The following is a 15,522-nucleotide window of genomic DNA, read 5'->3' as shown; positions in this document are numbered from 1 at the left end:
GATATTTCCTGCCAATCTCTCTTTCTGACTTTTTATCCATTACCTGTGTGACTTCACCTGTATAACCAGAACAGTGAAAAATGACAATTACAAATCCAGATTTTTAGATTGCTGCCATATTTCCTTCCTTTACTTCTGTTACCTATTTTAAAAGCAGTTCAGCATTGCCGTTTTGTCTTTTATGTATCCTTAAATTGCCACTCCAGCCTTATAAACCTTCTTTATGGAAGTTCTGGGGTGTTTTACTTATTATAGAAACATCATCACCTTCAACAGGAAATGTAGTTTTTACCTTATACTGACAAGTAATCTCACATACACAAGGCTAAGAGGGACACATCATGAAATTACAGTTTCAGGTTTGCTATATGATCATCCTCTAGTATATCCAGATTCATCTTTCTAGTATACAGTTTTCATGATACCATTCCCCAGACTACAAACCATTACTATCCCTGAGGATAAAGTCCAGACCCTTCCTATAAACTTTCAGGGTACTCCTGAATTGAGTCATGGCACTCAACCAAAAGTTCTTAACTTCTGAAAGGCTAGTGGTCCTACCGTGCTTATTCTCATTCAGGTACCATTTCTCATTCTATTCCCCCTGCCTTGAATGCACATAGTTTGAGATCTAATTCAGGTCTCATTTCTACAAAGAAGTCTTGGATAACTTTTCCAGTCCATACTGTCATTTACTTTCTTTATACTATTTGTATAACATGAGACTTTTCAGTGTTAATTTGTCATGTGTTAGAATTATGGCATCTTTTTTGTTACAGAAATGTACTGTTAGGTGTGTATATCTTACCTGTGCAATAAATTATCTTTCTGAGCATAGGAACCCTTTTTTCATTCAACAGTATCTCATTTTGTAGATCTAGAAATGAGTTCAAATTCAATAGGACTGAGAAATACTGTTGTGCAGGGAATTATAATACAATGAGTTATTGTTGTTGTTAGGTGCCATTTAGTCAGTTCTGACTCATAGCAACTCTGTGTACAACAGAACAAAACACTGCTCGGTCCTGCACCATCCTCACAATCATTGCTTTGTTTGAACCCATTGTTGAAGCCACTGTGTCAGTTCGTCTTATCAAGGGTCTTCCTCTTTTTGCTTACCCCCTACCTTACCAAGCATGATATCCTTCTCCAGGGAGTGGTCCCTCCTGATAACATGTTCAAAGTACTTGAGATGAAGTCTCACCATCTTCCCTTCTAAGGAGCACTCTGGCTGTACTTCTTCCAAGACAGGCTTGTTCGTTCTGGCAGTCCATGGTATATTCAATATTTTCGCCAACACCATAATTCAAAGGCATCAATTCTTCTTCTGTCTTCCTTATTCATTGTCCAGCTTTCACATGCATATGAGCCGGTTGAAAATACCAAGGCTTTGGTCGGGTGCGCCTCAGTCCTCAAAGTGATATCTTTCCTTTTTAACACTTTAAAGAGGTCTTTTTTGCAGCAGATTTGGTCAGTGCAATACTTGTTTGATTTCTTGACTGCTGCTTCCATGGACATTGATTGTGGATCCAAGTAAAATGAAATCCTTGACAGTGTCAATCTTTTCTCTGTTTCTCATGATGTTGCTTACTGGTCCAGTTGTGAGGATTTTTGTTTTCTTTATGTTGAGGTGTAATCCATACTGAAGGCTGTAGTCTTTGATCTTCATCAGTAAGTGCTTCAAGTCCTCTTCGCTTTCAGCAAGGAAGGTTGTGTCATCTGCATATAGCAGGTTTTTTTTTTTTAAATAAATACCAACATATTTTAATTTTCAGGCCTACTCTTTACATCTTCCCACCCTACCAAAAAAAAAAAAGTAGGGGGAGGGGGAACAGGTTCTTACAACATTTTAAAAACCAATTTCACAGAACACCTACATAAGAACAGTTTTTGATACATTCAGTTACACTAACAGTATGATATGGTTTCCGGTCAGTAATTTTCTACTAAAATATTTTTCCTCGCCTCTACAATTCCCTCCTTTTTACTTAAAACAGGACAACTAAGGCTCAGCGGAAATACTCATTAGGTTATAAACATTATCCTTTCTCCTTAAAGTTGCTATACATTTATAGAGTTTGTGATTCCATTACTGTTTCAGTTTTTTGATGCTACATTGTATACGGCACATAGTTATGGAGAATAGGAAAAAAAAAGCAAAACTAAAATAAGGAAGAGGATATATGCTATACCTTTAATGGTCCATTTTCTGATTCCCTTTAAATGCCCAGTCAACCAGGACCACACACAGGTTTCATCTTTATTGTAGGGTGTGTGAAAAGGTTTAATGGTCTCATGCAGTTCCTATACTGTATATTGATTTCTGTGTTTTGACTCATCTACATAAACAGAGCAAGACTCATTTACAAGGGCACATACTCGTCTTTGTTCAGCTATGAGAAAACCTAAAGCTTAACAACTGAACAATGCTGATAAAACTCTTAACTTCAGATTGCATTAGGCTAAGATTTTTTATAGTAAGATTCTTTAAAATTATTAGAGTCCCTTGAAAGTTTGCAGTGGATGTGGAAAGTGCATAAACTTCTGCTCCAGGAAATGTTACACAGATGAAACATTTTAATCCATTAAAGGTTAATACCAGAAGCATAAATGCTTTCTTTATCCTTTCCCAGTGGTCTTTTGCAATGTGTATAACTTGCTCTTGACAAAAGTCTAAGTCTGGGTTCCAAGATGCAGGAAACATATTTCCTATAGAACAAGCATCTGTGTAATTTTGAGGGACGACCTTATAGGCCAGGTTCGCCAGAGACACTGGTGGAGTCTATGATATAGAACGTTCATGCTGTAATTACAGGTACTGTAATAGGTCTGGAATAGCGTAGGTTAGGTTTGAAACTGTACTCCCCCACCAAAAAGTAGGAGCCCCAGCAGTGTGGTATATGCAAGCATATTTATATAAAAGCTAGGAAAAACCAAAAACCCATTGCCATCGAGTCAATTCCGACTCATAGTGACCCTATAGGACAGAGTAGAACTGCCCCATAAGGTTTCCAAAGAGCGGCTCTTGGATTCGAACTGCTGACGTTTTGGTTAGCAGCCGAGCTCTTAACCACTGCCCTACTAGGGCTCAGATAAATACTTATTCCCATTATTTTCCTTTTTTTAGTTATCCAATTTAGTCTGTCTAGAAATGAATGTCAGAGCAGTGTGCCAGGAAAGCGTTACTGGGGGTTGCTAACTTTCTGTTGCCTGTAATGACTATTCTGAAGGTTGCATAACAAAAGAGGTGGTGGTCTACTTTTTCCTACCTATTAATAATTAGATATCTGGTTAGAATCTAGTCAAATAGGCAGAGTAAATTGGGGGGTGGGGAGTGAACTGAGTATGGAGAACAGTCAGCTTATCTTTTGTTATATGGTCCCATTGAATTATTTCTCCATTGAAGTTCTCAGTTTTTCCACAGGAGGGTGCCCACAATGCACATTTTCTAGAGCTGAGTTATGGGACTGTACTTGGTAAGTATGGCTTGTCAGTAGATGGAAGAGTTTTGGTTGAGAAGGCATTAGTTTCTCAACTGTGGACTCTGTGATGATTAACTTTGTACTCCTTTCTCAACTAGCAATATAAAAAATATCAGAGTAGATGATGGATCTTTATAGTGATGCAGTTAGGAGTTTAACAACTGCCTTTTGGAAGTCGGTGTAGGAGTAGGTAGTGTTGATGGGTTCAGTGCAGGTTGTTTCCGTAACTGTTTTAGTTAGCCAGCCACGGCAACAACCAGAAACACATGAATTGGGAATCTGTTTTAGTTGTTTAGGTATGAGAGTGACTCTACACAAAGTCTGGTTTAACTGTTTCGTGACAAATTGCAGTTCTCCATTAGAGAGGCATGATCTCTAGAGAGCTGGCTGGGGCTTACAAGGGGTTTTTGAAAAAGTTGGATGCCACAAGAGGCCAGAGGGGGCCATTCAGGAATTGGTTCCAGTTTGAGTACACAATGGGAACAGTGAGGAAGTCTTAGACCTATCTCTCAAAGTATATGAACTGGTGTGCTTGGATCCAACAGCTTGGCATGATATAACCAAGAATTAGGATTTAAAGGTTTTCAAGTTGTAGAATATTTTAAAAGGCACTTAACCTGCCAGGCAAGACTCTCAAGAGGCATTAAGCTGGGCACAATGGGGTATTCTTCAGAGGAATCCCACTTTTCCCTGGAACTCTCATTTAGGTAATTAGCATTTTCTTTTTCCTCACTTTCTAATTCTGATAGTGGGTCAGGAGAGGGATTTCTGGGGCCCATTAGAATAGATGAGAACAAGGAAGCAGAAAAAAGGTAACAAGCTAAGCCAGAAAAACACTAACAGTGGCAAATAAAACAAGAGATTAAAAATCCTTTCAATAAGATTGATTTGTCTCTCAGTCCATAACACACACACAGTATGCCTCTGGCCTGCACCACGATGCAGTTCTTCAAGATTATGTTGTATATTCTTCACTTACAAAGAAGGCATCTCAGTTGTCAGGACCAGTTCAGTGTGTAAAAGTGTTAGTCGCTTACCAGTGGCACAGGTCACAGACTATCTATTCAAATCCTGGCTACCCAAGAAGAGAAAGGGTCCTCATCTAGCCAAGCTGATTTTCTTAGCATAGGGTCAGCTGGTAGTGATACTGTAAAGAGGCACTTTGTGCACTGTTTTGTTGGCAGCAATACTATGTCTTGTTGTTAATTAAAAGAAGCTTGGCGATCTGCTTTATTGTCCACTGGTGCAGCAACTTCTGTGCAGGGGGATGGCAGGATGAGTTGTCAGTGTTTTTCATAAGTGGGCCAAATGCCATTGGAAACTGGTGACTTAGTTGCTGGACTATCTGGAAAGGTAGACTTTACCTTCAAATGTGCTCATTGGGATTAGATTTAGGGGGCCTGTCCTGTTTGCAGAGCTGTTAGATGTTAGGACTCTTGCTGGGACCTCAGAGGGTGTGGTCATATGACCATACTCTCATTGCCAGTTGCAGGCCCCGGCCAGGCCTACCACAGCCAACCTGACATCCCACTGGTCACACAGCACTGCATATTGCAGGTTGTTAATGAGTCTTCCTCCAGTCCTGATGCTGCATTCTTCTTCATATAGTCCAGCTTCTCGGACTATTTGCTTAGCATACAGATTGAATAAATTTGATGAAAGGACACAATCCTTATACACACTTCTCCCAATTTTAAGCCACACAATATCCCCTTGTTCTGTTCAAATGACTGCCTCTTAATCTATGTAGAGGTTCCAAGTGAGCAAGATTAAGTGTTCTGGAATTCCCTTTCTTCGCAGTGTTATCCATAATTTGTTATAATCCACATAGTTGAATGTCGTTGCATAGTCAATAAAACACAGATAAGCATCTTTCTGGTATTCTCTGCTTTCAGCCAAGATCCATCTGACATCAGCAATGATACCCCTCGTTGATAACTCACACTCCTTTATGGTCACAATGTGACAGTTTATATGCAGAATATGCTTTCAGAGAATAAAAGACTGAATGATTCTATTGAATCATTAAAAAAAGACAAAAGTATGTTTAATAATATTTAAAATAATACTATTTAAATTATTTTGTAATTTGGAAAGATTTAATTGCTGAATGGCATCCTTTGATGTTTCAGTGAAAATATACTTTAGTTCTAACTTATGATAAAGTAGCAGAGAAACCAGTATAAGCACAAGTGTTAGGGAATTATTCATGGCCACAAAGGGTCCCTACCTTGGCTTTTGTAATTAATCAGGAAAATGAAGCTTGTGGTTTGACTTCTACTGTCATATAATTTCTAAAATTAATAATTAAAATTATTTATACATGCTAGTTTATAGAAAATAAAGCAGTTTAATTCATGACTTGCCACCTTTGGGCATTTAAATCTCAACATTTTCTATAGTTCTCAAATGGAATCTCAACGGGCAGATAGTAATTATTAATAAAAAATTTATGTTACGTACCAGAATACAGTAATTACTTGGAGTTAAATCAGCCGGAATGGTCATTTCCCATCTTTATTTCTTTTTCATTGAGTCATTTTCACACTTGAGTTAAATACTTGTTATAGTTTAATCTTCTTTATCAGTTGGGGAATGACAGTGAAATAACACACCCAAGATTATGAATATCTGCTTTTAATTTTCATTTTTCTTCTTGTTTTCATATCTCTTTCCCAAAGAGGTATGGACCTGGGTGAAGGTGCTTACAGTCTAGCTTGCTTGATTCTTCTTCCTTTTCTGGATGCTTTCCAGGGTAATTTTTGTTTTAACATGATGTTGACCCTGGAATCTACATCTCCATTGTCTGCCTCTCACCTAATGTGTATCAGCTTCCTACTTGTATATACCAATGTAACTTACATGCTTGGAGGTACTACAGACAGCAGACTCAACAAGTCCTACACTGAACGCAAGCACTTTTCTCATAAACCAGCTTGTTTGTCTGTTTGCCCGATCTCAATAAATAGCACTATGTCACATCATCAAATCTAGAAATGTGAAATCTTTCAAGGTACCCTTCTCTCTCACTTTCCATATTTGAATTTATTTACTAAGTCCTACCAGTTTCACTTCCTAAGTATTTCCCTAGTTCAGTCCCTCCTCTTCATGACTACCATCCCGACTGTAGGACTTCATTGCCTCCTAACTGGTCGTTTTGCCCTTAAGTCCATCATTCACTTAGAAGCCAGAGTGATTTATCTAAAATGAAAATTTGAACTTGTCATTCAACTACTTAAAAACCTTAGTAGGATATGTTTTACCCTTCTTAATATAATCCGTATACAAGATTTTCTATGAGCTGGCTCCCTTTTCTCTCTGCAGAGAATCACCACTTCTTCCTACGTTGAAAGGTTTGCCTAGTAAGACTGAACTGCTTGCAGTTTTTTAAACAAGCCATGATATTTCCTAGTTGTGTACCTTTGATTATGCTGCAGCCTCTCTGGAATGCCCTTCCATCAACCTCCTTCACCCAGCTCCAACTCAGTATTCAAGATGGAGCTTAGGGAGCACCTTCTCCAGGAAACCTTCCGTGAACCACTTTTTGAGCTGTGTTTGTTTTCTTTTGTCACCTAGCAGCCCATATGTCTTGGACGTTTAATTGAAATATCCACTTTTGCCTACTGATTTGATTGTAAGCTAATGAATATACCTGAGAATCTTATATAGGGCTTAATACAGAGAAGTTGCAAAAATTATTTGTAAGGTGATGATGGAGAACAGAAATTAGAAGACATCCTAATTTGTCTAGACAAAAGATTTAGAAAGAAGCAGTAAGACTCTGAATTGTTGATGGAATGATTTTATTATATGAAAGTAGCATGGAAAATTGGAAACAACCAAAGTGTACACCAATAAGCATTAGGTGAGTAAATTTTGATAACATTCTATAGAAGAATACTATGCATTCATTAAAAAGAATAAGGTATTTATATGCTGGCAACATTTTTGTCAAAAAAGCAAGTTGTAGGAAAGTATGATTCCAAAAAAATTTTTTTAAATCTATGTAGGTAAAATAGTTTGTAGAAGCATAGAAAAAAGTCTGGCTGATTTTGGACCGAAGGAGGAAGAAAACACCTTTGACATTTTACTTAATATATTTTTGTGTTGTTTTAATTTTTTACAAGAAGCATTATTACTTTCATAATTAATCAATTTTAAAAATAACTCATGCTCAAAAAGTTCCAGGAAATTATAAAGAAGAAAAGAAAAACTACCTACCTGTAACCCACGTACTTAACCAGTCTTAACATTTTAGTGTACGTTTTGCAGACATCTAAGCACAGGCACACGTATACACTTTTATTTCATGTACATCTGATTACTGTTTTGCAGCCTACTTATTAAATATCATAGATAGCTTTCCATGTGAACAAATATTTAACTGTATCTTTGATTTTAGTGGCTGCATTATGTTTCCTTGCATGGATGTTCCATAGTTTATTTAACAGTTCTCCTACTGATAATCATTTAGATTATTTCCAATTTTTGAGCACTACATTAATGAACAGCATTTTGCTTACTTCTTTTCCCAGTTGTCTAGTTATTTCCATGGGATAAATTCCTAGAAGATAACTGGCTCAAAGTGTATCTATGTGGCAATGTGGATTTCTTTACAACAACACAATTACTAGGTTTTATTAATCTTTTCAATTTATGGCAGTCTAATATGGGAGAAAATTAATGATTTATTTCTATATACTTATTTTTCCAGGCAATGTCTGTTTATTTTCTTTGTCTATTTTCCTATTGAGAAAAGAACTGCAATTTAAATAATTAGTTAATTCACCTTATATTCTAAAAAAATAAATTGTTTATTGTTAAAGCAAAATAAAATTTCTCAATATGTCATTTCTCTGTTTTCAAAAGTTGTCGAAGCATTTTTCTTGAATGATAGAACTGAGCAGTATTTAGAAGTTGAACTTTGTCCGTAAGTAGAAAATATTTTTCCTTAATCATTACTACATGATTTCAATCTGTTATTTTTTATTTATAAATCATAGTCATAGTTAAAACATACTAATTCCAGCTAACTAGGGTGAATGCTAATCTGAATTTTATACTTTTATACAATTCCTTATTTTCAAGTGTATTGTATATATTTAGAATATATATAATCTACATGTTTATAAATATTGTTATGGTGATATTGTTTTCAATTCACTGATGGAGTTTATTTTCTAATAAACTTGAAAAGAATTTTCCTGCAAAATGAAAAATTATTATAGACTGAATACTCTTCCCCTTATTTACTCTGTAAATTTGCATTATTATATATTAGCTGTTCAGAAATAAAGTAACAAATATAGCTATAAGGAATTGAACTAATGTATTAAAATGATTTTTTTAGTGAATTTTAAGAAGACTGTATAAATTTTGGAGCCCTGGTGGTGCAGTGGTTAAGAGCTATGTCTGCTAACCAAAAGGTCAGGAGTTCGAATCCACCATCTCCTCCTTGGAAACCCTATGGGGCAGTTCTACTGTGTCCTGTAGGGTTGCTATGAGTCAGAATCGACTCAACGGCAATGAGTTTGTTTTTTCTTTTTAATATAAATTTTATTCTATATATTCCATAATTATGTGCCTCTTCCTTTATCGTTTATTGAGTAGATATTATGTCAGCTTGTGTTCAGTGCAGGGGATAAAAAACTAAATCAAACATGGCTGTTTCTAGACTCATTAAAAATATTAACCTTGAACTGTCTTTGTTTGAGCATTCCATTGGGAACCCTGTTCACCTGCTTGGCAAACCTTTTTTTTTCCTTCTGTAGATACGAAATTTAAACCCACCTCTCAGCTAAACTAGAACAAATATTAAATAAAGTATGTCATTTATATGTTTATCAATATCTAATATCCAGTAGTCTTTGTCCCTTTGCGGGCTGGGCGAGATTCCCTGGCAGTTGACTTAAATGAGATTTTAGGTATCATTTTATTTTCTCTTATCTTGAGTTTTTTGCCAGCCCAATGTAGAAAATCTAGCTGTTTGCAATTATTTTGTTAAGAACAATACTCATATGTTTTTGTGTGTCACCTTTCAACTAGGATGCCCACATCTCTTACAGAAAAATAAGATTAATTCTCGTAAACCGTCATGTAAGGTAAAAACAGTTTAACTATTGTTTATTTTCACTGGACACACGAGAAAAATAAGGCAAGCAGATTTAGAGCCTGTTTAAAGGTCAGAAAAGGACTTGGATCTTCTAGAATTCTAAATTTTAATTTTTAGTTTTAACTCGATTGAATGATACCATTTTTTTCCCATAAAGTGATGATTTAACACCGAACGAATAGAATCGTAATGGGTTTTTTATTTAAGAAATTACACAGTAACCGCTGTGTGTAAAAGTAATAAATTTTAAAGTTAAGTTAAAAAAATCCAGAGTGGTTTGGTTTCATTTACATTAGGACAGTCGATAATCAAAAATAGCGGTTTTGTTTTAGGCAGTCAACTCCTATAACAGTTAATTAACCTCTAGGAAAGCAACAGGAAGATTATTGTTGTTTTAATTTGAAAGAGTTTTTACTCCTCCTGGGCGCAGTGGTTAAGAGTTAGGTTGCTAACCGAAAGGTCGGCAGTTCAAATCCACCAGCCGCTAGCTCCTTAGAAACCCTATGGGGCAGTTCTCTTCTGTCCTGTAGGATTGCTGTGAGTCGAAATCTACTCAGCAGTAACAGGTTTGGTTTGGTTTTGGTTTTAGGCTATTATTTAAGGTTGCATAATAACAGTAAAAACAATCAGAGAGCTTTTGCTGTTCCTAAAAAAAAAAAAGGAAAAGGATACACTTTTTCATATGTTAGAATAGTTTCCTGAAGGAAATCCTTGAGAAACACAAAAGGCCATCTGTGTAGAAATGTTTAGGTATCGTCTTTTCTAGAGACAGCACATTTATTTCATGTAAGTATTTTCAATCCTTTGATTCTTACTGACCTGGCTAATCCCAGTTATGCACTCTTACTAGTAGAGTTTCCTTTTTGAGGATCTATTGTGTTTCTCTTTGAAAAGGTGACATCAGTGTCTGAACTAATAATAGAGAGCAGGAAAACACAAGAGGCAGACAGGTTGAGGACTACTGTATGAGAGAATAGAGTCAAATTAAAATCTTTAGCCTGATAACTAGTTCTTAGTCTATGTTTTCTGTTTTCTAATGAGCTGGAAGATAGCTTTCCTGCAGAAATAACCTATAGTAAAGTTATTGAATTCAGATGTGGAAATTGGTGTCATCTTCTCTTTAGTTATTGAAACTAATTTTATTATCAACTCCAAATAACATGACATTTTCCTCCCCTTTTTTCATACGTTGCATCACCTAACTAAATTAAATATTTTGTATAATTTTTTATTTCAAGAATATAAAAGCAGTCTAAGCATGTGTAGCTTTATACATTGACTGCAGTTGTCACAAATAGACTCCCTTGTTTGGAAAATGATAAACCCAAAGACATCATTTCCAAATAATTAAACACTCAAACTCTCCCTTTCTTTCTTTTTTTTTTTTTTTAATTTATTTATTTTTATTGTACTTCAGGTGAAGGCTTACAGAACAAATGGTTTCTCATGAAACAGTAGTACACATATTGTTTTATGACATTGGTCAACAACCCCACAACATATAAACCCTCTAACTTCTCAACCTTTTCTTTTGGTGAAAATACACATAGCCAAAGATACACCATTTCAGAAATTTCTACATGCACAGTTCAGTGACATTGACTACGCTCTTCCAATTGTGCTGTTATTCTCACTTAAGATGAAGGCTTACAGAACAAAATAGTTTCTCATTTAACAGTTACTACAAATGTTGCCCTATGACAATGGTTAACAATCTCACAACACATCAACAATATCCTTACTCAACCTTGGGTTCCCTATCACCAGCTTCCTTGTCCCCTTCTGCCTTCTGGCCCTTGTCACTGGATTACTGTACCTCATTAGTCTCATTTGGTTTTACGGGGCTGTCCACTCCCAGGCTGAATGGTGAACCTCGGAGATAACTTCACCACTGAGCTAAAAGGGTGTCTGGGGGCCATACTCTCAGGGTTTCTCCAGTCTCCTTTAGACCAGTAAATCTGGTCTTTTTCTTGTGATCAAACTCTCCCTTTCGTTAGCCAGTATTGATATTGTATGTTTTGATTATTTGGAAATTTAGTTACAAGCACACACACTCCAGATATGAAGGATGGTGAAGAAAATAGTTCTATCTTTCAGACACTCATGAAGAATTTTAATTTTGACAGCCACGGACAGCATTTGGTGCTTTTACTCTCTGGAAGAAGAAATGTGTGGAAAGTAAGTAAATAAAAACATGAGACAAAGTTCTTAAGTGCCCAAGTATTTCATATATGTATCTATATATCTATATATATATATTTATATATTTTAAGTGTAAGTCTGAATTTACCTATTGTGTTTCACATGTCGTTTATTGTAGCAAGGACTTGCTTTATCATTCCAAGTGTCCAGAGGAGAGACAAAATGGGAAGGAAAAACATGTCTTCCTTGGTGTTATTTTCCACCAAATGTCACAAAATTCAATTCATTTGCAATCCATGGATCAAAAGACAAAAGACATTATGAAGCTCTTTACCCTGTACCTCAGCATGAACTACAACAAGGACAAAAACCTGATTTGTAAGTGGAAAGTAATGAAGATTTGATCTATGTACAACAGAATGAAACACTGCCAGGTCCTGCACCATCCTCACAATTGTTGCAATGCTTGCGTCCATGGTTGTAGCCACTGTGTCAATCCATCCTCTCTTTCACTGACCCTCTACTTTACCAAGCATGATGTCCTTCTCCAGGGACTGGTCCCTCCTGATAAAATGTCCCAAGTACATGAGTCAAATTCTTGCCATCCTCACTTGTAAGGAGCATTCTGGCTGTACTTCTTCTAAGACAGATTTGTTCTTTCTAGCAATCCATGGGATATTCCAGAGAACATTAATTCTGATAAAAATGACCCCTAATTGGTAAATTGCATCTAGGCCAAGAGGAATTGCCAGTGAACTATAAATACCTGATAGGGGCAGCATAGCTTTGGGCTTCCCTTTCACAGTCATGTCCTGTGTGAGGACCCTAGAAGCTAAGCCTATGGAGTTATTACAAGAGATATTGGCTCCTGTGGGACATCAAGTGTTTATTCCAAAGTATCTCCTGTACATTCTCAATTTAAGTCTTGTCCCTTGCCCCTGAAGCTGTCACCTAGGGAAAATGTAGCTTCTGGACAGCCTTCATGGCCTCTGTCCGGACTACTCATATAGGGAAGAAAGCCAGATGCTGTCCTATGGCAAGCTGTGGCCTCTGTCCCGTATCTGTCTGAGAGTACTCAGTGCAGCCTACCATAGCCTGGTAGGTATGAATGTTGAGAAGAGCTTAACAGAGATGTGGGGTCCCTGGGTGGTGCAGTCTGTTAAAATGCTTGTCTGCTAACCAGAGGTTCAAGTCCACACACAGATGCTTTGGAAAAGTAGCCTGATGGTCTACTTCTGAAAAATCAGCCATTGATTTTACTCTGATGCACATGGGGTTGCCATGAGTCGGGATTGACTCGACAGCAACTTTTTTTTTTTTTTTTTTAAATAGAGACATCCTAGTGGGTATTGCACCATAGTAGACTGACATTCCTGCTATTTTGCCCTTGCTACACTGTCCTTCCTCTCCGTTTGCCTTCTCCTTGCTGTTACGCTCTTCACTCTACTGTTTTCTCCTTAACATCTAAATCTGAACTTGACAGTTGTGACTAGAAAACTGGCTCAGCCTTGCCAGGAGGGCACAATGGAATGGGATTGTAGATGCAACTGACTCAGGGTCACCTTGCCAAGATGGGTTGTTTCTCTGGCTCTTCACCAGCGAATACCCTCCTGTATTCAGGCTTCCCACTCATACCTAATTGGAAGCTTACTCTGGGTAAAAGTATGATCATACCATTGGCCAGGGCAGAGCCGGGCAGAGTGGTTTCTACTGCAGTCTATTAAGTCTTTCTGTCCTCATTAAGGCACAAGGGAAAACGTAATAATAGTTAAATGTCTTCCTGGAAAGAAAATAACTAGTATCAACACTCTTCTATGTTAACCTTCCTTGTTTGGCAAAGAAGGAAAATCTGTCCTTTGATCTGTGGAGCTGAAACTTTTTAAAGCAATTGCTTGTATGACTAATATAAATTATATCAACATTGGAGTATAAAAACATTTGGAAGTATATAAAATAATTTGTATATAGCCAAATGAAATGAGGCAGGTTTTGAGGATTGATTTTTATTTCTCCCATCACCTGTGAGGGAGTTACTTGCAGAATTGAAAGGAGAGTAATTTGAGATGTGGGTGAATGTTTTCAGAGCTGAATGTTTGCTAGCCAGGGTGAGAAAATGGTGCTTACAGAATACATCTGACCTTTGGTATTTGTTAAAATAGAATATTGTCCTATCACAGATGTGATAAATAAATAGCCCTTCAGGACAACTATTTCACAAATGCATAATTCATTTCAATTCCCACTTTCTTTTTCTTTGCTTCTAGCCATCTTCTGGAATACTTCAAGCCTTTCAATTTTAACACACTGTTTGGAGAAGAATGGAAACAGCCAGAATCAGACCTGTGGCTAATAGAGAAACCTGATATATAGGAGTGGACTAGAAAACCATATCAATCATTTCTTCTCTATACCTCTTAAGGTAAACCAATAATAAATATCAGTGTCTTTCAAGGCATCATGAACACATTTCAACAAATATTTTCATAGATGTCACTGAAAATATAGTATCTCCATGGATAATTGTGTTTGAATTAATGAAAAAATAAAACATTTGTGTATGATTTTATCTATGAAGTGGAAATGTTTGTTAGAGTCTCTTTGCCCAGGAACCATCATGTCAGCTTGTTAAAACTGTACCTTCTGGATTGTATCACCATCACCCCAAATATTCCTGACTCCTAAACCAAATATCCTGACTCTGTCAATCAAAGTCATTATTTCTCTTCTACTTCCCTAACCCCAGACAGCCTGAGACTGGAACACTTTATTTGCACATTTTTGAACTCTATATAATATACAGTATTTACTAGGAATCTTCTGTCCATTCTTGAAATGGTTAGAAATCGGTGTCCTATTTTAGCTTAGCAGGAAATCCACATCTGTTAATACATCATCAAGATACATTAATTATTTAACCAGTTGTTTTTCTTGTCTTTGACTATTTTTACTCTGTAGAAGGAAATGGAATGAAGGAGTCTTGAATTCAGACAATGAACTCTGCTTTCACTTAGAAATAAGTGAAATTTTCTTAATGCTGTTAAACAAGGTGTCAAAATGTCTTCATTTTATTTTGGAAACATCAAACACTCATGGACTATAAGTCTCAAATTCTGTGTTATAGTATTTCAGAACTTGAAGTAATCTTGTCGCTCATCTATGAACTTCTCCACCAAACCTGATCTTTCTCCAGCATTCTTAACTCAGAAATTGGCAGTCTTGTACAAGATGAAGCTTTATTTCTTATAGTAGAGATACTTAGATGCCAAACTCAAGAATACACTTTATCTTCTTCTTCATACTTATAGAACCTGATTTTTTAGGGGCTCTGGTGGTGCAGTGGTTAAGAGCTTGGCTGATAACCAAAAGGTCAGCAGTTCAAATCCACCAGCCACTCCTTGGAAACCCTATGGGGCAGTTCTACTCTGTCCAGTGGGGTTGCTATGAGTCAAAATTGACTCGACAGCAACGGGTTTTTTTTTTTTCCTGGTGGTGCAATGGTTAAAGTGTTTGGCTGCTAACCAGAATATCGGTGGTTCAAACCCACCAGCCGCTCCATGGGAGAAAGATGCGGCAGTCTGCTTCCATAAAGATTACAGCATTGGAAACCCTATGTGGACAGTTCCTCTTTGTACTATAGGGTCTCTATGAGGAGGAATCGACTGGATGGCAGTGGGTTTCAGCTCAAAAACTACATTTTCCACATTCTTTTTCGTATAGAAATGGCTCTATAAAATACTTCAAGTCAATGAGATGCAAGTACACGGTGTTAGGTGGATCTTCAGGAAA

At 36.8% G+C, this 15,522-nt stretch overlaps 1 protein-coding gene and 1 pseudogene across 4 annotated transcripts in view; one reads left to right on the top strand and one right to left on the bottom strand.

The window, feature by feature from the left end:
- The window catches only part of CUNH4orf33 (chromosome unknown C4orf33 homolog), a 38,101-nt gene extending 23,324 nt beyond the window's left edge, over positions 1-14,777 (top strand). For all 4 annotated transcript variants that reach the window (XM_023743164.1, XM_004389270.2, XM_023743163.1 and 1 more), the window contains exons 3-6: positions 8,352-8,412; positions 11,721-11,772; positions 11,915-12,114; positions 14,001-14,777. In XM_023743164.1, coding sequence (XP_023598932.1) covers positions 8,352-8,412; positions 11,721-11,772; positions 11,915-12,114; positions 14,001-14,106 — 419 coding nt within the window. In that variant the 3' untranslated portion in view covers positions 14,107-14,777. The remainder of the gene's footprint in view (positions 1-8,351; positions 8,413-11,720; positions 11,773-11,914; positions 12,115-14,000) is intronic.
- LOC101348317 (DDB1- and CUL4-associated factor 16-like) lies at positions 3,486-5,165 on the bottom strand (annotated as a pseudogene).
- Positions 14,778-15,522: the final 745 nt, after the last annotated feature.

This window comes from Trichechus manatus, unplaced genomic scaffold, assembly GCF_000243295.1.
Source record: "Trichechus manatus latirostris isolate Lorelei unplaced genomic scaffold, TriManLat1.0 scaffold00239, whole genome shotgun sequence".
In the NCBI taxonomy this organism is placed as follows: domain Eukaryota; kingdom Metazoa; phylum Chordata; class Mammalia; order Sirenia; family Trichechidae; genus Trichechus; species Trichechus manatus.
Note: the sequence above shows the minus strand (reverse complement) of the source record. Positions and strands in the feature narration are given on the sequence as shown.